Here is a 22,255-nt window from a genome sequence, read left to right on the forward strand (position 1 = left end):
TCCCTATGTCCCGCCTGTCACTCCTTGGGACTTGTCGGTGGTTTTGGAGGCGTTGCAGGAGCCTCCGTTTGAACTTCTGGGTTCAGCTGACCTTACGTGGCTTTCCCTTAAGGTGGTGTTCTTGCTGGCTATTGCCTCTGCTAGAAGAGTGTCGGATCTGGGTGCCTTGTCTTGTAGTTCCCCATATCTGATTTTTCACCATGACCGAGCGGTTCTTAGGACTCGTCCCGGATATTTACCTACGGTGGTTTCTTCGTTCCACCTTAATCAGGAGATTGTGGTTCCGGCCTTTGTCTCTTCCGATTTGTCTCCCAAAGAGATGTGGTACGGGCACTCTGTATCTACGTGAAGAGAACTGATTCTTTTCGAAAATCTGATTCTCTCTTTGTTTTGTTTGGATTTCACAAACGTGGCTGGCCTGCTCACAAGCAGACCCTGGCCAGATGGATTAGAATGGTGATTGCACATGCTTATGTGAAGGCTGGTCTGTCAGCTCCTGCTCACATTACGACCCATTCTACTCGGTCTGTTGGACCTTCTTGGGCGGCCCAACGTGGCGCGACCCTTGAACAATTGTGCAAGGCGGCTACGTGGTCCTCCGGGAACACATTCATAAGGTTCTATGCCTTCGATACTGCCGCTTCCCAGGATGCTTCCTTTGGACGCCGGGTTCTTGTGCCCACTACAGTGCGTCCCCTCCCATAAGGAACTGCTTTAGGACATCCCCATTGTCCATTCCTTGTGGAGCCCAGTGTACCCCGCAGCAGAAAACGAGATTTATGGTAAGAACTTACCTTTGTTAAATCTCTTACTGCGAGGTACACTGGGCTCCACAAGGCGCCCACCCTGACGCACTTAGCTTCTTTGGGTTGGTATGGCATTAGCCGCTGACACTTCTCTTGTCGTGAGAGTGTGGTGTATGTGGCTACTAACCGTTGTAGTCTCTTTTCCTGCTACTGCATTGGGCTGGTTAACTAAAAACTGAGCTCCTGTGCAGGGAGGCGGGGTTATAGAGGAGGCGGCGCTGTGCATTCTGGGAACAGTCAAAGCTTTGAGCCTGTTGGGGCCTCGGATCAAGATCCTACTCTACACCCCATTGTCCAATCCTTGTGGAGCACAGTGTACCTCGCAGAAAGAGATTTAACAAAGGTAAGTTCTTACCATAAATCTCGTTTTTAGTCATGCCTTGGCATGACTCGGAAGTGCCAAGAGTCTTTATGTGCGTCTTTTTCCATATAAATGGGTCTAAGTCACATTGCTAGACAAATAGGGCGCACAAGCAACTTATGTTGATTAAAATGATGAGCGGCATGCCTGTATTCTGTGTGTGACTGCAGCTGTATCTGCATACGAAATGCTATGATACAGTGTTTTCCTGGGAATCAGTGTAATGTAGCATTTGTAGCATAAGCTGCTTGTGCGTCCTTGTCACATAGCGATGCCAATGTATGAGGACACATCTGTATATGTGTTCTGTATTGTTACATTCTGACCAATACCATAATTATTTATTAGAGAAGTAGATGGTGCTAAATGTTACTGAAGTTTTATATATTGACACCAGGATAAAAATCTAAACTAAAAATGTGCATAAAAGAGAAGAGCACATTGTATTAATTTAAGAAAAATCAATGCTGAAACACTTTCAACCATTGTTTTTACTGAGAAATCAATAGTGTGAATTCTGTGATATACCAATATTTGCCAGGCACAACATTATATATATATATATATATATATATATATATATATATATATATATATATATATATAGAGAGAGAGAGAGAGAGAGATAGAAAGATAGATATAGATATGGTCATATATAAATAAAAGAGCAGCAATGTATAAATGATTGATTTCATGTGTACTGAATGTATGTGACTGCTTGTCTCAAGCTCATTGACATAGGTGCACGGCTGTACAAGGCTAGTGTGGGAATGGTTCTCTTTAGCCGTCTTATTTGCCGTACCTTCATCTGTTGCCCACAAGAGGGAGACAATATCAAATAAAACTAGAGCAGCAATGGGTAGGCAATTACACATATCAAGTGCTTTAAACATTTGATGCATTAGAAATTGGTTGTTCTTGGCTAACACCTGATTCAGTGCTTTATTTAGAAGTGTTAAATTATAGTTAAAAGCATAGTAAGTATATGATCTGACGTACTTGTTCATACCTCCCAACATGTCCCTCTCCAGGAGGGACACAATGCTCTGCTTCTGGACTTTTCTCTTAATTTAAGATTGCTGGCACCTGTGTTGAACAGGTTAATGGATAAGAAAGAAAGGTGTTTCAGCACAGGTGATGGCAATCATAAATTAAGAGAAAAGTCCAGGAACAGAGCATTCTGTCCCTCCTGGAGAGGGTCATGTTGGGAGGTATGCTTGTTTGACAGGGATTCTACAAATGCATCCAATGCTTTCACTTGCACAAAATGAGTATATTTAGATACCAAGCTTAACACGTACTTATATGCTTCTTAAACTTCTTAGGTTGTATTCTTACAGTTGAGTCACTGCAACCTCTTTATTTGGGTTACAATATGCACTCACTTTCTCAGATTCAAGATGTGTGGGTGTGGTATTAAGATGAACAGGGGACTGCATGGGAAACGAATACAAATGAACATACAGTAGTTAATGTTCTTTCCCTTTAAATCATCGCTTTTCTGTTTGCTCACAAACAATGGTGTAGCAACAGGGGTGAGTGCTTCCAGGCCCTGTGGCTGACAAGTGACACGAGAAATTGGCAGACAGAAGACCAGGAAGATCTCAGCCACTGCTCATAGATAACAGAAATCTCTATGTATCTGTATTTCAGGGTTTTATTTGTTGTTGTCCAAATTCTTCATTGTTGCCACAGTCTTTTAGGTTTTTAGAATACACTTAGCCTGATTCAGAGGTGGATGCTAATTATTATTATTATTATTACATTTTATTTATAAGGCGCCACAAGTGTTTCGCAGCACTGTACAAAGGACAGTACAGGCAGGGCCGGTGCTAGGGTGTTCGGCGCCCTCCTGCAAACTATAAATTTGCACCCTCCCATACTTTACAAAGGGACAGCGCAGATAACGCCCCCTGTAGCAGTGACACATATACACATAATGCTCCCTGTAGTAGTGCCGCTTAAACACGTAACGCCCCCTGTACCAGTGATGCTTACACACGTAACGCCCCCTGTACCAGAGACGCTTACACACATATTGCCCCCCTGTACCAGTGATGCTTACACACGTAACGCCCACTTTACCAATGACGTAACGCTTACACACGTAACGCCACCGTGTACCAGTGACGCTTACACATGTAACGCCCCCCCCCCTGTATCAGTGACGCTTACACACGTAACTGGCCCTGTACCAGTGACGCTTGCGCACGCAACACCCCCTATAATAGTGTTCTTACACACGTAACGCCCCAGTACCAGTAACGCTTACACACGCAACGCCACCTGTAGTAGTGACGATTACACACACAAAGCCCTCCGTATTAGTGACGCTTACACATGTAACGAAGCATACACATGTAATGCTCCCTGTAGCGGTGACGCTTACACACACAACGCCCCCTGTACCAGTGACGCTTACGTAACTCCCCCTGTAGCAGTGACGCTTACGTAACTCTCCCTGTCCAGTGTTGCTTACACACGTAATGCCCCCTGTACCAGTGACGCTTACACACGTAACGCCCCCTGTGCCAGTGATGCTTACACACGTAACTCCCCCTGTAGCTGTGACGATTACACACGTAACTCCCCCTGTACCAGTGATGCTTACACACGTAACGCCCCCTGTACCAGTGATGCTTACACATGTAACGCCCCCTGTACCAGTAATGCTTACACACGTAACGCCCCCTGTAACAGTGATGCTTACACACGTAACACCCCCTATACCAGTGATGCTTACACACGTAACGCCCCCTGTGCCAGTGATGCTTACACACGTAACACCCCCTATACCAGTGATGCTTACACACGTAACGCCCCCTGTACCAGTGATGCTTACACACGTAACACCCCCTATACCAGTGATGCTTACACACGTAACGCCCCCTGTGCCAGTGATGCTTACACACGTAACACCCCCTATACCAGTGATGCTTACACACGTAACGCCCCCTGTGCCAGTGATGCTTACACACGTAACTCCCCCTGTAGCTGTGACGATTACACACGTAACTCCCCCTGTACCAGTGATGCTTACACACGTAACTCCCCCTGTACCAGTGATGCTTACACATGTAACGCCCCCTGTACCAGTGATGCTTACACACGTAACGCCCCCTGTACCAGTGATGCTTACACACGTAACGCCCCCTGTACCAGTGATGCTTACACACGCAACACCCCCTGTAGCAGTGACGCTTACAAACACGCAACGCCCCCTTTACCAGTGATGCTTACAATATGACGCACAGTCACACACCCATACTATACATACATTACACACATACACAGTCAAACATATAATACACATACATACATACATACATACATACATGTATACACACACACACACACACACACACACACACACTTTCACTCATTCACTCTCTTTCAATCCTCTTACCTAAAGAAGTCTGGCAGGCCGGAGCTGGAGCAGATCATCCTGCTGTTCAGCCTAGTCTTGTGTAGCTCCGCCCCCAGATCTGTGCAGCTCCGCCCCCTTTCAGGTCAGAACACTGCACTGACACAGGGGAGGGGGAGAGGAGGCTTCATGCTGCTGGCACTGGCCCTGCTGCCTGTCATAGAGTGTGACAGGCGCAGTAGCAGCCGGCGGCGGCAGCAGCAGGGGGACATCAGCTCAGTACAGGAATGCAGAGCAGGGAGAGCGCATCTCCATTCCTGGCGCCTCCCTGCACTGCATCTCTTTGTTGAGCGGCTTGCGCCGGCTCTGAGTACAGGGTTACAGTAAATAAATAACAAAAATAGAGTACAGGTAACAAAGAGGACCACAATTCTCAAAACATAATACAGCCAAGATGTAAGTAGCGAGGGAGTAATCTTTGTACTACTTGGGGCTGGCGGACATAGATGGAGATGAGCATTTACCAGCAGGAGAAAAAGCGGGTAAAGATGGTCGCTGAGTAGGAGATAGCTGCGAGTGAAATGTGTTTGCTAATGCAAATTTATGCTGCAACTACTGCCGATGGGCTGTCTACTGAGATGCCTGTCGTCTGCAGCTATAATTTGATGGTATCAAGACTCTGGCTCGACACCACTTTGGTCAACACTCATTTGTCGACAGTGAATAGGTGGACACTAGAAATATGTCGACACAATCATTAGGTCAACATGGACAAGGTCGACATGCAAAAAGGTTGACATGAGTTTTTCACATTTTTTTATTTTTTTTGAACTTTTTCATACTTTATGATCCACGTGGACTACGATCGGGAACGGTAACCTGTGCCGAGCGCAGCGGTAGCGGAGTGAGGCACCTTGCCTGTAGCATGGCGAGTCATGAAGCGAGCCATGAGAGGGGGACAGGGTGAACTAATTGGAGTTCCCGGTCACTTGACGAAGTAAGCGACACCAAAAAAACATGAAAAACTCATGTAAACCTTTTTTCATGTTGACATAATGGCCATGTCTACATATTTCTAGGTGTCGACCTAATGGGTATCGACCTGGACACTGTCGACCCTGAGTCCCATACCCAATTCGATGCGGTGCACAAACCATTGGACGTACCATTGGACATTAGAGCAACCCTCAGAATGTACACCTGTACATGACCCCAGTGACAGTAGAAGTGCATTTTCCGATGCAGTCCGTGACACCGGCTTGCTCCGATACGCCCGCCGACAAAAGCCACACACACCCATTACCACGGCCCAGGGATGCCTACGAAGAACCACACAATTCCAATCTGCTCCTGCTTGCAGGAACCTTTGAGTAGCACGCACAATGCATCTCAGATTCATGCACAGATGTAAGACTTAAAAAAATAAATAGCTGTGAAACATTTGTAACGGCGGCACATCATGACCGGAATATTGTTAATTTTTTTGTATCCTCCTGTAATGGTGTGCAAGAAAATTAACAATGTTGCTCTGAGTGATCATAAATAGTTCAGAATTTTATTGGCCCATAGGGGGGTGATTCAGCTGTTTTGGGTGCCTGTAGCTCCCATTTAAAGTGACGGGAGGAGCTAATAAATTGTTTGTGCGACTAACAGTTTTCATATCACCTTTAAGCTAGACATCAAAATGTTGTTATTATAGTTTTAAAATCTCCCCACTTACCTATATAGTGCCTTCAATAATCTACAGTATGCTTTGTGTATCTCATGCTATAAACTGTTATGGCTATTGGAAGTTGTGCCAGCCTTTCTATGGTCAGCTGCTTTTTCAATCACTTCCTATAAAGTACCACCTTAGTGGTAAAAATTCAGAAATATATAACAAAAAAAGAGTTAAAAGAGTTTAGGTTGCAAATAGGATGCACGCGTTTCTCTTTCTTGTTCAAGTGGGGAAAGTGTTTTGTAACCAGGACATATATTTATTCCTACGGATTTCATTATGTGGGACTTGTCAGAGGGATGGTCTGGCAGCAGGCGTTCAGTGCTTTCATTGTCTTAAAATATATACACCACAGCAAATTTTATTTACATAGCGCTCTTAGGGCCTAATTCAAGGTTGATTGCAAAAGCAAAATCTTCCTCTAATGGGCAAATCTAACTCTCTCTGCACATGTTATATCTGCTCCACCTGCAGTGCACATGGTTTTACCCATTAGAGAACAAATTTGCTGCTGCGATCAGGTCTGAATTAGGCCCTTAATCCAATAGGACATATATTTATTTCTCCTGCAGGGTCCACAGGTTATCCACAGGATAAACATTGGGATATGAGATAGCAACAGCGGATTGGCACCAACGATCAAAGCTTATGGCCTCCCATAACGCACCGGGACAGTCCCCTATATCCCCGCCTTCTGGCTCAGGCAATTCAGTTGTTTTACAAAGCTCAAGGCAGGAGCATCATAGAGAGCCCTAATCAGGCGAGAAGAACACACATGCACACCCTTCCGTACAAGAAGAAAGAGGTTAGTAGGTGAAAGGATCCTCAAATCAGGTGCGTCAGGATGGGATCCCTGTGGATACTGTGGACTTAGGAGAAATAGCGTTATCAACGGTAAGTCTACCATAACTATTATTTCTCCTGCACGGTCCACAGGCTATCCACAAGATAAACATTGGGATGTTCCAAACCAAATTTCTCTAACGTCCTAAGTGGATGCTGGGGACTCCGTAAGGACCATGGGGAATAGCGGCTCCGCAGGAGACTGGGCACATCTAAAGAAAGCTTTAGGACTATCTGGTGTGCACTGGCTCCTCCCCCTATGACCCTCCTCCAAGCCTCAGTTAGATCTCTGTGCCCGAACGAGAAGGGTGCACACTAGGGGCTCTCCTGAGCTTCTTAGTGAAAGTTTTAGTTTAGGTTTTTTATTTTCAGTGAGACCTGCTGGCAACAGGCTCACTGCATCGAGGGACTAAGGGGAGAAGAAGCGAACTCACCTGCGTGCAGAGTGGATTGGGCTTCTTAGGCTACTGGACATTAGCTCCAGAGGGACGATCACAGGCCCAGCTTGGATGGGTCCCAGAGCCGCGCCGCCGGCCCCCTTACAGAGCCAGAAGGCAGAAGAGGTCCGGAAAATCGGCGGCAGAAGACGTCCTGTCTTCAACAAGGTAGCGCACAGCACTGCAGCTGTGCGCCATTGCTCTCAGCACACTTCACACTCCGGTCACTGAGGGTGCAGGGCGCTGGGGGGGGCGCCCTGAGACGCAATAATAAACACCTTGGATGGCAAAAAATGCATCACATATAGCTCCTGGGCTATATGGATGCATTTAACCCCTGCCAAAATACATAAAAAAACGGGAGATAAGGCCGCCGATAAGGGGGCGGAGCCTATCTCCTCAGCACACTGGCGCCATTTTCCCTCACAGCTCCGTTGGAGGGAAGCTCCCTGGCTCTCCTCTGCAGTCACTACACTACAGAAAGGGTTAAAAAAGAGAGGGGGGCACAAATTAGGCGCAGTATTAACTAGAGATGAGCGGGTTCGGTTTCTTTGAATCCGAACCCGCACGAACTTCACTTTTTTTTTCACGGGTCCGAGCGACTCGGATCTTCCCGCCTTGCTCGGTTAACCCGAGCGCGCCCGAACGTCATCATGACGCTGTCGGATTCTCGCGAGACTCGGATTCTATATAAGGAGCCGCGCGTCGCCGCCATTTTCACACGTGCATTGAGATTGATAGGGAGAGGACGTGGCTGGCGTCCTCTCCATTAGAATAGATTAGAAGAGAGAGAGAGAGAGAGAGATTGTGCAGACAGAGTTTACCACAGTGACCAGTGCAGTTGTTGTTAAGTTAACTTTTATTTAATATATCCGTTCTCTGCTATATCCGTTCTCTGCCTGAAAAAAACGATACACAGCAGTCACACAGTGTGACTCAGTCTGTGTGCACTCAGCTCAGCCCAGTGTGCTGCACATCAATGTATAAAAGCTTATAATAATTGTGGGGGAGACTGGGGAGCACTGCAGGTTGTTATAGCAGGAGCCAGGAGTACATAATATATTAATTTAAAATTAAACAGTGCACACTTTTGCTGCAGGAGTGCCACTGCCAGTGTGACTAGTGGTGACCAGTGCCTGACCACCAGTATAGTAGTATATTGTTGTATACTATCTCTTTATCAACCAGTCTATATTAGCAGCAGACACAGTACAGTGCGGTAGTTCACGGCTGTGGCTACCTCTGTGTCGGCAGTCGGCACTCGGCAGGCAGTCCGTCCATCCATAATTGTATAATTATATACCACCTAACCGTGGTATTTTTTTTTCTTTCTTTATACCGTCGTCATAGTCATACTAGTTGTTACGAGTATACTACTATCTCTTTATCAACCAGTGTACAGTGCGGTAGTTCACGGCTGTGGCTACCTCTGTGTCGGCAGTCGGCAGGCAGTCCGTCCATCCATAATTGTATTATAATATATACCACCTAACCGTGGTTTTTTTTTCATTCTTTATACCGTCATAGTGTCATACTAGTTGTTACGAGTATACTACTATCTCTTTATCAACCAGTGTACAGTGCGGTAGTTCACGGCTGTGGCTACCTCTGTGTCGGCAGTCGGCAGGCAGTCCGTCCATCCATAATTGTATTATAATATATACCACCTAACCGTGGTTTTTTTTTCATTCTTTATACCGTCATAGTGTCATACTAGTTGTTACGAGTATACTACTATCTCTTCATCAACCAGTGTACAGTGCGGTAGTTCACGGCTGTGGCTACCTCTGTGTCGGCAGTCGGCAGGCAGTCCGTCCATCCATAATTGTATTATAATATATACCACCTAACCGTGGTTTTTTTTTCATTCTTTATACCGTCATAGTCAGTCATACTAGTTGTTACGAGTATACTACTATCTCTTTATCAACCAGTGTACAGTGCGGTAGTTCACGGCTGTGGCTACCTCTGTGTCGGCACTCGGCAGGCAGTCCGTCCATCCATAATTGTATTATAATATATACCACCTAACCGTGGTTTTTTTTTCATTCTTTATACCGTCATAGTGTCATACTAGTTGTTACGAGTATACTACTATCTCTTTATCAACCAGTGTACAGTGCGGTAGTTCACGGCTGTGGCTACCTCTGTGTCGGCAGTCGGCAGGCAGTCCGTCCATCCATAATTGTATTATAATATATACCACCTAACCGTGGTTTTTTTTTCATTCTTTATACCGTCATAGTGTCATACTAGTTGTTACGAGTATACTACTATCTCTTTATCAACCAGTGTACAGTGCGGTAGTTCACGGCTGTGGCTACCTCTGTGTCGGAACTCGGCAGGCAGTCCGTCCATCCATAATTGTATTATTATAATATATACCACCTAACCGTGGTTTTTTTTTCATTCTTTATACCGTCATAGTGTCATACTAGTTGTTACGAGTATACTACTATCTCTTTATCAACCAGTGTACAGTGCGGTAGTTCACGGCTGTGGCTACCTCTGTGTCGGCAGTCGGCAGGCAGTCCGTCCATCCATAATTGTATTATAATATATACCACCTAACCGTGGTTTTTTTTTCATTCTTTATACCGTCATAGTCAGTCATACTAGTTGTTACGAGTATACTACTATCTCTTTATCAACCAGTGTACAGTGCGGTAGTTCACGGCTGTGGCTACCTCTGTGTCGGCACTCGGCAGGCAGTCCGTCCATCCATAATTGTATTATAATATATACCACCTAACCGTGGTTTTTTTTTCATTCTTTATACCGTCATAGTGTCATACTAGTTGTTACGAGTATACTACTATCTCTTTATCAACCAGTGTACAGTGCGGTAGTTCACGGCTGTGGCTACCTCATTGCGCCTCTTTTTTTCTTTGCGTCATGTGCTGTTTGGGGAGGGTTTTTTGGAAGGGACATCCTGCGTGACACTGCAGTGCCACTCCTAGATGTGCCCGGTGTTTGTGTCGGCCACTAGGGTCGCTAATCTTACTCACACAGTCAGCTACCTCATTGCGCCTCTTTTTTTCTTTGCGTCATGTGCTGTTTGGGGAGGGTTTTTTGGAAGGGCCATCCTGCGTGACACTGCAGTGCCACTCCTAGATGGGCCCGGTGTTTGTGTCGGCCACTAGGGTCGCTAATCTTACTCACACAGCTACCTCATTGCGCCTCTTTTTTTCTTTGCGTCATGTGCTGTTTGGGGAGGGTTTTTTGGAAGGGACATCCTGCGTGACACTGCAGTGCCACTCCTAGATGGGCCCGGTGTTTGTGTCGGCCACTAGGGTCGCTTATCTTACTCACACAGCGACCTCGGTGCAAATTTTAGGACTAAAAATAATATTGTGAGGTGTGAGGTATTCAGAATAGACTGAAAATGAGTGTAAATTATGGTTTTTGAGGTTAATAATACTTTGGGATCAAAATGACCCCCAAATTCTATGATTTAAGCTGTTTTTTAGTGTTTTTGGAAAAAAACACCCGAATCCAAAACACACCCGAATCCGACAAAAAAAATTCGGTGAGGTTTTGCCAAAACGCGTTCGAACCCAAAACACGGCCGCGGAACCGAACCCAAAACCAAAACACAAAACCCGAAAAATTTCAGGCGCTCATCTCTAGTATTAACTATACAGCAGCTATAAGGGGAAAAACACTTATATAAGGTTATCCCTGTATATATATAGCGCTCTGGTGTGTGCTGGCAAACTCTCCCTCTGTCTCCCCAAAGGGCTAGTGGGGTCCTGTCCTCTATCAGAGCATTCCCTGTGTGTGTGCTGTATGTCGGTACTTTTGTGTCGACATGTATGAGGAGAAAAATGATGTGGAGACGGAGCAGATTGCCTGTAATAGTGATGTCACCCCCTAGGGGGTCGACACCTGAGTGGATGAACTGTTGGAAGAAATTACGTGACAGTGTCAGCTCTGTATAAAAGACAGTGGTTGACATGAGACAGCCGGCTACTCAGCTTGTGCCTGTCCAGACGTCTCATAGGCCGTCAGGGGCTCTAAAGCGCCCGTTACCTCAGATGGCAGATATAGACGCCGACACGGATACTGACTCCAGTGTCGACGGTGAAGAGACAAATGTGACTTCCAGTAGGGCCACACGTTACATGATTGAGGCAATGAAAAATGTTTTACACATTTCTGATAATACGAGTACCACCAAAAAGGGGTATTATGTTCGGTGAGGAAAAACTACCTGTAGTTTTCCTGAATCTGAGAAATTAAATGAGGTGTGTGATGATGCGTGGGTTTCCCCCGATAACAACTGATAATTTCTAAAATGTTATTGGCATTATATCCTTTCCCGCCAGAGGTTAGGGTGCGTTGGGAAACACCCCCTAGGGTGGATAAAGCGCTCACACGCTTGTAAGGGCTCTATCCTCTCCTGAGATGGCCGCCCTTAAGGATCCTGCTGATAGAATGCAGGAGGGTATCCTAAAATGTATTTACACACATACTGGTGTTATACTGCGACCAGCAATCGCCTCAGCCTGGATGTGCAGTGCTGGGTTGGCGTGGTCGGATTCCCTGACTGAAAATATTGATACCCTAGATAGGGACAGTATATTTTTGCCTATAGAGCATTTGAAAGATGCATTTCTATATATGCGTGATGCACAGCGGAATATTTGCCGACTGGCATCAAGTCTAAGTGCGTTGTCCATTTCTACCAGTAGAGGGTTATGGACACGTCAGTGGTCAGGTGATGCGTATTCCAAACGGCATTTGGAAGTATTGCCTTATTAAGGGGAGGAGTTATTTGGGGTCGGTCTTTCAGACCTGGTGGCCACGGCAACAGCTGGGAAATCCACGTTTGTACCCCAGGTCGCCTCTCAACATGAGAAGACGCCGTATTATCAGGCGCAGTCTTTTCGTGGATAAGCGAGCAAAAGGTTCCTCATTTCTGCCCCGTGACAGAGGGAGAGGAAAAAGGCTGCAGAAATCAGCCAGTTCCCAGGAACAGAAACCCTCTCCCGCCTCTGCCAAGCCCTCAGTATACGCTGGGGCTTTACAAGCAGAATCAGGCACGGTGGGGGGCCCGTCTCAATTAATTTCAGCGCGCAGTGGGCTCACTCGCAAGTAGACCCCTGGATCCTTCAGGTGATATCTCAGGGGTACAAATTAGAATTCGAGACGTCTCCCCCTCGCCGTTTCCTAAAGTCGGCTTTACCGATGTCTCCTTCTGACAGGGAGACAGTTTTGGAAGCCATTCACAAGCTGTATTCCCAGCAGGTGATAATCAAGATACCCCTCCTTCAACAGGGAACGTGGTATTATTCCACACTGTTGTGGTACCGAAGCCGGACGGCTCGGTGAGACCGATTCTAAATCTAAAATCTTTGAACACTTACATACAGAGGTTCAAATTCAAGATTGAGTCACTCAGAGCAGTGATTGCGAACCTGGAAGAAGGGGACTACATGATGTCTCGGGACATCAAGGATGCTTACCTTCATGTCAAAATTTACCCTTCTCACCAAGGGTACCTCAGGTTTATGGTACAGAACTGTCACTATCAGTTCAGACGCTGCCGTATGGATGGTCCACGGCACCCCGGGTCTTTACCAAGGTAATGGCCGAAATGATGATATTCCTTCAAAGGAAGGGAATTTTAGTTATCCCTTACTTGGACAATTCCCTGATAAGGGTAAGATCCAGGGAACAGTTGGAGGTCGGTGTAGCACTATCTCAGGTAGTGTTGCTGCAGCACGGTTGGATTCTAAATATTCCAAAATCGCAGCTGGTTCCGACGACTTGTCTTCTGTTCCTAGGGATGATCCTGGACACAGTCCAGAAAAAGGTGTTTCTCCCGGAGGAGAAAGCCAGGGAGTTTTCCGAGCTAGTCAGGAACCTCCTAAAACCGAGCCAAGTCTCAGTGCATCAATGCACAAGGGTTCTGGGTAAAATGGTGGCTTCCTACGAAGCAATCCCATTCGGCAGATTCCACGCAAGAACTTTCCAGTGGGACCTGCTGGACAAATAGTCCGGGTCGCATCTTCAGATGCATCAGCGGATAACCCTGTCACCAAGGACAAGGGGTCCCTCCTGTGGTGGTTGCAGAGTGCTCATCTTCTAGAGGGCCGCAGATTCGGCATTCAGGACTGGGTCCTGGTAACCACGGATGCCAGCCTGCGAGGCTGGGGAGCAGTCACACAGGGAAGGAATATCCAGGACTTATGGTCAAGCCTGGAGACATCACTTCACATAAATATCCTGAAGCTAAGGGACATTTACAAAGCTCTAAGCTTAGCAAGACCTCTGCTTCAAGGTCAGCCGGTGTTGATCCAGTCGGACAACATCACGGCAGTCACCCACGTAAACAGACAGGGTGGCACAAGAAGCAGGAGGGCAATGGCAGAAGCTGCAAGGATTCTTCGCTGGGCGGAAAATCATGTGATAGCACTGTCAGCAGTATTCATTCCGGGAGTGGACAACTGGGAAGCAGACTTCCTCAGCACGACCTCCACCCGGGAGAGTGGGGACTTCACCCAGAAGTCTTCCACATGATTATAAACCGTTGGGAAAAACTCGACAGGTATTGCGCCAGGTCCAGGGACCCTCAGGCAATAGCTGTAGACTCTCTGGTAACACCGTGGGTGTACCAGTCAGGGTATGTGTTCCCTCCTCTGCCTCTCATACCCAAGGTACTGAGATTGATAAGATGGAGAGGAGTAAGCACTATATTCGTGGCTCCGGATTGGCCAAGAAGGACTTGGTAACCGGAACTTCAAGAGATGCTCACGGAGGATCCGTGGCCTCTACCTCTAAGAAGGGACCTGCTCCAGCAAGGACCCTGTCTGTTCCAAGACTTACCGCGGCTGCGTTTGACGGCATGGCGGTTGAACGCCGGATCCTGAAGAAAAAAAAGGCATTCCGGATGAAGTCATCCCTATCCTGATCAAAGCCAGGAAGGATGTAACCGCAAAAACATTATCACCGCAATTGGCGAAAATATGTTGCGTGGTGCGAGGCCAGTAAGGCCCGACGGTGGAAATTCAACTGGGTCGATTCCTACATTTCCTGCAAACAGGAGTGTCTATGGGCCTGAAATTGGGGTCCATTAAGGTTCAAATTTCGGCCCTGTCAATTTTCTTCCAAAAAGAACTAGCTTCAGTCCCTGAAGTTCAGACGTTTGTAAAAGGGGTACTGCATATACAGCCTCCTTTTGTGCCTCCAGTGGCACTTTGGGATCTCAATGTAGTTTTGGGTTCCAAAAGTCACATTGGTTTGAACCACTTAAATCTGTGGAGTTAAAATATCTCACATGGAAAGTGGTCATGCTGTTGGCCCTGGCCTGGGCCAGGCGCGTGTCAGAATTGGCGGCTTTATCCTGAAAAAGCCCTTATCTGATGTTCCATTCGGACAGGGCGGAATTGAGGACTCGTCCTCAGTTTCTCCCTAAGGTGGTTTCAGCGTTTCACCTGAACCAACCTATTTGTGGTGCCTGCGGCTACTAGGGACTTGGAGGACTCCAAGTTGCTAGACGTTGTCAGGGCCCTGAAAATATATGTTTCCAGGAGGGCTGGAGTCAGGAAATCTGACTCGCTGTTTATCCTGTATGCACCCAACAAGCTGAGTGCTCCTGCTTCTAAGCAGACTATTGCTCGTTGGATTTGTAGTACAATTCAGCTTGCACATTCTGTGGCAGGCCTGCCACAGCCAAAAATCTGTAAATGCCCACTCCACAAGGAAGGTGGGCTCATCTTGGGCGGCTGCCCGAGGGGCCTCGGCTTTACAACTTTGCCGAGCAGCTACTTGGTCAGGAGCAAATACGTTTGTAAAATTCTACAAAATTGATATCCTGGCTGAGGAGGACCTGGAGTTCTCTCATTTGGCGCTGCAGAGTCATCCGCACTCTCCCGCCCGTTTGGGAGCTTTGGTATAATCCCCATGGTCCTTACGGAGTCCCCAGCATCCACTTAGGACGTTAGAGAAAATAAGAATTTACTTACCGATAATTCTATTTCTCATAGTCCGTAGTGGATGCTGGGCGCCCATCCCAAGTGCGGATTGTCTGCAATACTTGTACATAGTTATTGTTACAAAAATCGGGTTATTATTGTTGTGAGCCATCTTTCAGAGGCTCCTCTGTTATCATGCTGTTAACTGGGTTCAGATCACAGGTTATACGGTGTGATTGGTGTGGCTGGTATGAGTCTTACCCGGGATTCAAAATCCTTCCTTATTGTGTACGCTCGTCCGGGCACAGTATCCTAACTGAGGCTTGGAGGAGGGTCATAGGGGGAGGAGCCAGTGCACACCAGATAGTCCTAAAGCTTTCTTTAGATGTGCCCAGTCTCCTGCGGAGCCGCTATTCCCCATGGTCCTTACGGAGTCCCCAGCATCCACTACGGACTATGAGAAATAGAATTATCGGTAAGTAAATTCTTATTTTAGTGGTGGGGACGCTCCTGATTGGACAGGAGAATCCTTCGCCCGAATTCAGCATCCTGAGAGGCAAATGTATCAAAGGCATAATGTCTAATGAATGTGCTAATGGAAGAACATGTGGCTGCCTTACATATCTGTTCAGCTGAAGCACTACGTTGTGCTGCCAATGATGGACCTACCTTACGAAAGGAGTGAGCAGAGACATTAGCCGGAATCGGGAGATCATCTTGAGAATATGCTTCTGAAATAGTCATCCGAAGCCACCTCACCAGTGTCTGCTTGTCAGCAGGCCATCCTCTCTTGTGAAATTCGTAGAGAACAAAGAGAGTGTCTGTCTTTGTGATGGCACTGGTACGATCCGCGTAGATCCTTATGGCATGGACTACGTCCAACGATGCATCTCCCACAGAAAGGTCCGGCCCTTGGAAGGCCGGGACTACAATTTGTTCGTTAAGGTGGAATTTAGACACCACCTTAGGAAGATACCCAGATTTGGTTCTGAAAACCGCTCTATCTATGAAAACTCAGAAAAGGAGAGTGACATATTAATGCCCCTAAATCTGAAACTCTTCTAGCTGAAGCAATAGCCAACAGAAAGAGAACTTTAGCCTTGCTCAGGCAATTTAGTTTTTTGTTTGGTGCGGCAGGAGCCGGACCATGGTCAATGGGCTGCTGATTTTTAGTAGCCACAAGCTTTTTATTATTTTATTTTTATAGTCTTACTATTTTTTTTGAGCAACCTTTCTCGCTAGCAGTTTTTAGCAGCCGCGCAAACGCATTGTCGCCGCCCACTGGGGAGTGTATTTTCGCTTTGCAGAAGTGCGAACGCTTGTGCAGCAGAGCGCCTGCAAAATCTTTTTGTGCAAAACAAAACCAGCCCTGTAGTTACTCTTCATGTGCATTGATTCTAACGACGGAGGGACGGCTTTTGACGTCACACACCCGCCCAGCGTTCGCCCAGCCACGCCTGTGTTTTTCCCAACACGCCTGCATTTTTCTAAACACTCTCTGAAAATGGGCGGTTGACATCCAGAAACGCCCACTTCATGTCAATCTTCCTGCGTTCAGCCGCGCGACTGAAAGCTTCGCTAGAACCTGAGCAAAACCCCGATGCTCTTTGTACCCGTACATCGTGTGTGCGCGCAATGCGCAGATTAGCCATTTTTATTTACTAATCGCTGCGCTGCGAACAACGGCAGCTATTGATCAACTCGGAATGACCCCCTAAGTCTCTATCTACCTTTGAGTACGAATAGTTGGATAAGTGCCTGATGCATACGAGTCTGTAAACTATTGCTGCTGTTTTTTTCACTGTGCGACTGAATACGTTTAAAGTCCTGTATAAGGTAGTGCAGTAATATGTTTCTCCTACATACTTTAAATGTATCTGTAGTTAATTATGTACTCATATTGCTTATTATACTAATGTATAACCTGTGACTGATTGCTAGTGTGATTTCTGACTTTACTATATTCTGTCAGTTTCTGTGTATTCCGATCCTTAATGCTGGTGCAAAGCAGGGAGGGATCGGATTGTATGTAATTTTAACAAATTTTAAAGTGATTGCAGTCACATTGTGTAGTTAACACTGTACAGGTGTGATTTATTTAACATGTCTAAGAGAGGCAAGGGTGAGTAGGATACACTCTCCACAGAAGCACCAGCACTCATGTCATGTTTGTCTTGCAAAGCTGGGTTAACCTCTCATGATCTGGTTCAAAATGGATTATGTGCAAACTGTTTTAACTTTCACCAAAGCATCCTGAATAATACGACGCAGGCACAAGTTCAATTTGAACCCCCATGGGCTACCTTTGCACAGACATTATCCAGTATAGCTGAGCGGATAATGCCAGCTCCTATACCAGGGATAGGTTACCCTATTAACCCTTACATGCAACATTGCCCCTGTGGTTTATCACATCCAGTACAAGAATCTGCAGCCTCTCAACAAAAACAGGCTGATAGGCCGGTGGTAAGTAAATCACATAGACGTGAAACAACATCTTCACAGTCTACACATGTTTCAGATGAGGACTCATCGCACTCCGAGACTGCATACAGAGACGAGGATGAAGGGCTCAGCGCAGTGGACATACCTGAGCTAATTAGTGCTATGAAAGCCAGTCCCTCCTTAGAGGAAGCAGCAGAGCCTTTGTTAAAATCTAAGGCACCTGTGTTTAATTGTCCCAAAACAGTTAGGACTGAGTTTCCTGGGTCAGAACAGCTGACATAAATTATGCAAGAGGCTTGGGTTACACCCAGTAAGAAGTTTAGAATTCAAAAGAAATGGAACTCCAGTTATCCTCTTCCTCTTCGGCTGATTTTATGGAATGGATTGACTGTCTTTGACGGCGTGGCTCTTGAGACCTCCATCTTGAAAGCAAGAGGATTCTCACAACAGGTAATTCAAACAATGCTCAGAGCAAGGAAACCATCCTCGGCTCGCATTTATCACCGAATATGGCAAGCCTATATTCAATGGTGAGGGGAAATTTGACCCTAGGTCTTTCAGAGTTTCCAGAATCTTAGCATTCCTTCAGGCAGGAATGGACAAAGGTCTACGGGTGCCTTCCTTGAGAGTGCAGGTATCAGCATTGACTGGATGGTTCCAAAGGAAAATTGCTAAGCTACAGGATGTTCACACTTTTTTCCAGGGAATGCTTCACATCCAACCTCCTTTTGTTCCTCCTGCAGTGCCTCGGGATTTAAGTTTAGTCCTAAAGGCGCTTCAAGTTGCTCCATTTGAACCACTAAAGCAAGTGGATCTTAAATGGCTGATAGCTAAAGTTCTCTTTCTGTTGGCTATTGCTTCAGCTAGAAGAGTTTCAGATTTAGGAGCATTAATATGTCACTCTCCTTTTCTGAGTTTTCATAGATAGAGCGGTTCTCAGAACCAAATCTGGGTATCTTACTAAGGTGGTGTCTAAATTCCACCTTAACGAACAAATTGTAGTCCCGGCCTTCCAAGGGCCGGACCTTTCTGTGGTAGATGCATCGTTGGACGTAGTCCATGCCTTAAGGATCTACGCGGATCGTACCAGTGCCATCACAAAGACAGACACTCTCTTTGTTCTCTACGAATTTCACAAGAGAGGATGGCCTGCTGACAAGCAGACACTGGTGAGGTGGCTTCGGATGACTATTTCAGAAGCATATTCTCAAGATGATCTCCTGATTCCGGCTAACGTCTCTGCTCACTCCTTTCGTAAGGTAGGTCCATCATGGGCAGCACAACGTAGTGCTTCAGCTGAACAGATATGTTTGGCAGCCACATGTTCTTCCATTAGCACATTCATTAGACATTATGCCTTTGATACATTTGCCTCTCAGGATGCTGAATTCGGGCGAAGGATTCTCCTGTCCAATCAGGAGCGTCCCCACCACTAAATTTGGTTTGGAACATCCCAATGTTTATCTTGTGGATAACCTGTGGACCGTGCAGGAGAAATAATAGTTATGGTAGACTTACCGTTGATAACGCTATTTCTCCTAAGTCCACAGTATCCACAGGGATCCCACCCTGACGCACCTGATTTGAGGATCCTTTCACCTACTAACCTCTTTCTTCTTGTACGGAAGGGTGTGCATGTGTGTTCTTCTCGCCTGATTAGGGCTCTCTATGATGCTCCTGCCTCGAGTTTTGTAAAACAACTGAATTGCCTGAGCCAGAAGGCGGGAATATAGGGGACTGCCCCGGTGCATTCTGGGAGACTTAAAGCTTTGATCGTTGGTGCCAATACGCTGTCGCTACCTTATATCCCAATGTTTATCCTGTGGATACTGTGGACTTAGGAGAAATAGAGTTATCAACGGTAAGTCTACCATAACTATTATATATATACCATACACCGCAACCTCATACAGTCATTGGGTATGCAAAGGAAATTACCTGGGGCAGTGTGAGGGAAGACAGAGGTAGTATATATTCATCATAGTGCTTCAAATTACTGAAAAACACCCCAGCAAAGTCATAAGCATTCCAGAATAGTCCCAACATATGTCTATGAATTCATTTTAAACTATAATTGTTTTCCCATGTTGGGAATAAAAAGGTTATGTAACCATAATTATGTTCCCAACATGTTTTATAGTGTTGTTGTTTACCAAAATGTTACAGCAGAAATTGCTCTTACACTGCATATTTTAGATAATTTCTACTATTTAAGTCATTAATTAGAAAAAAAATGAAACCAAAACCACTTTTGTGACCCCCATTATAATGAAGCCCTGCTCACCTATAGGGAAAACATTAACCAGCCATCAATGCCGAGACTCAGTAAGTTGAAGCCTGAGGGGGAGACAAGTGCAATCACAGCAAGAGTGAGAGCGATTATATAAGTATCTGTATTTTATAGAGAGAAAATAAAATGTGCTTCTACCGATGAAGGTCATTTGCCGCTTGTTAATGGGAATATCCCCTAGCAACTCATTTCATGTCCAGCCTATCGGACCCAAAAATATCCCTTTCTAATCAACCGCTGCACACACAATTAGTTATCTGACATATGTAAATCTGCTCTGTTGAAATAAATAATTAAAAAAATTATTGTGGATCTCCTCTGTGTTTAGACTATATTAAGCTTTTAATTATAAAATTAATAAAAAAAATGTCTTGTTAAGTGTCAAATAGTTTTTTTTCACCTAGAAATAAAATAAATAAAAAGTAATTAAATAGCTTTTTTTTCCCCAAGTAACAACGTATTTAAAAGTATGTATCTGCAGTACAGTGTACTTATAGCATTACTATCCATTGTGTATTGTTATTGTACTGGCAGACATATAAACCATTTGCCTGTTTGCCTTTCTCCAGGAGGATGGGATGCAGATGGTAAAGGCCTCAGTATCTGGGATACATTTACCCATCAGGGAGGAGATCGAGTTTTTAAGAACCAGACTGGAGATGTAGCTTGTGGCAGCTACACTCTGTGGGAGGAAGATTTGAAATGCATCAAACAGCTTGGATTGACTCATTACCGCTTGTCTCTTTCCTGGTCACGTCTGTTACCTGATGGGACGACAGGTTTTATCAACCAGAAAGGTAATTGTTTCTTACGGATACAAGGTTGAAGCTTTAATCAAGGTTATTGCTATTGTCTGGCATAATTAATTCTGGGTGCTCACTAGCATCAATCTATGTATGGGTACATTTGGAAGATCAAATAAAAGCTCTACAGTATATATGTGCGGTCTATTAATAACATGTCCTGATTAGTGTAATATGTTCTCTATCGATTTAATTGTGTTCTCTTAAAATCTGTCATGATGCTTGAATATGAAAACATATGTTAGGGCTTCCAATATATAAATCTAAATCAAAGGTAAGAAAGCGCACATTATCCCGGTTGGAGTAACACATTCTAATAAAATAAGATAACGGACAGTTAAGTAGAAATAATATTAGCAAATGTGTAGTAGATACGACAAAATAATACACTAAAGTATTAGTGTCCATTGTACTAAGGTGCTTGTGTAGTATCTGCTACAAATACTTTAGGAAGTTGGAAGTTCCAAGCCTTGAAATGAGCTCTTTTGTGAATATAGCGTAAATTACAATGTATTGTGACCTTGGTTAGAAGACCAGGACAAAACATAACCATACTAGTACTTATTACTTTTAATATTTTAGGGGTAAATTTACCAACATGGGAGTTCTATTTAAGATGGGATGTTGCCCATAGCAACCAATCAGATTCCAGGTAGTATCTTCTAGAAAGTGCTAGATAAATGAGAAGTAGACTCTGATTGGTTGCTATGGGCAGCATCCCATCTTAAATAGAACTTCCATTTTATATAATCTTATATAATCTTACATAATGTCAAGTTTATACACCTAATTTTACCAATCTTCCATGCAAATGATTGTATACAGGTATGTATTATTATATCAGTGGAATGCATAACAGTTGTTTTCGTATTATTTTTTTATTATTATTATCATCCTTTTAAAGATATACTAATTTTAAAAAGCTGGGCAGACTTAATTTTAGACGCAGGTGGCTTTGATACCAGAATCTATGGCTGCTGTCAGGTTTGCAATCAGAAATAATCAGAGCCACCAACTTACAGCACCAACTCAACCCATCCTTCCCTTGTTAATGTACTCACCTCTTCCACAGTACCCATCAATCTAGTATCCACTGCAATGATATTATTAGTATTATCATTTATTTATATGGCGCCACAGGGAATCCGCAGCGCCCAATTACAGTGTAAACAAATAAGCAAAATGTGAAGACAGTGACTTACAGTTCAATACAATATAAGACAAGTAGAGGGTATATAAACATAGCTGTATCAGTAAACAGCACTTATCA

General features: G+C 45.1%; 1 protein-coding gene across 5 annotated transcripts in view; it reads left to right on the plus strand.

The window, feature by feature from the left end:
- The window catches only part of LOC134927354 (cytosolic beta-glucosidase-like), a 146,512-nt gene that overhangs the window by 90,554 nt on the left and 33,703 nt on the right, over positions 1–22,255 (plus strand). For all 5 annotated transcript variants that reach the window (XM_063921712.1, XM_063921729.1, XM_063921702.1 and 2 more), the window contains exon 3: positions 20,752–20,979. In XM_063921712.1, the coding sequence (XP_063777782.1) occupies positions 20,752–20,979 (228 nt within the window). The remainder of the gene's footprint in view (positions 1–20,751; positions 20,980–22,255) is intronic.

This window comes from Pseudophryne corroboree, chromosome 1 (assembly GCF_028390025.1).
Source record: "Pseudophryne corroboree isolate aPseCor3 chromosome 1, aPseCor3.hap2, whole genome shotgun sequence".
Taxonomy (NCBI): domain Eukaryota; kingdom Metazoa; phylum Chordata; class Amphibia; order Anura; family Myobatrachidae; genus Pseudophryne; species Pseudophryne corroboree.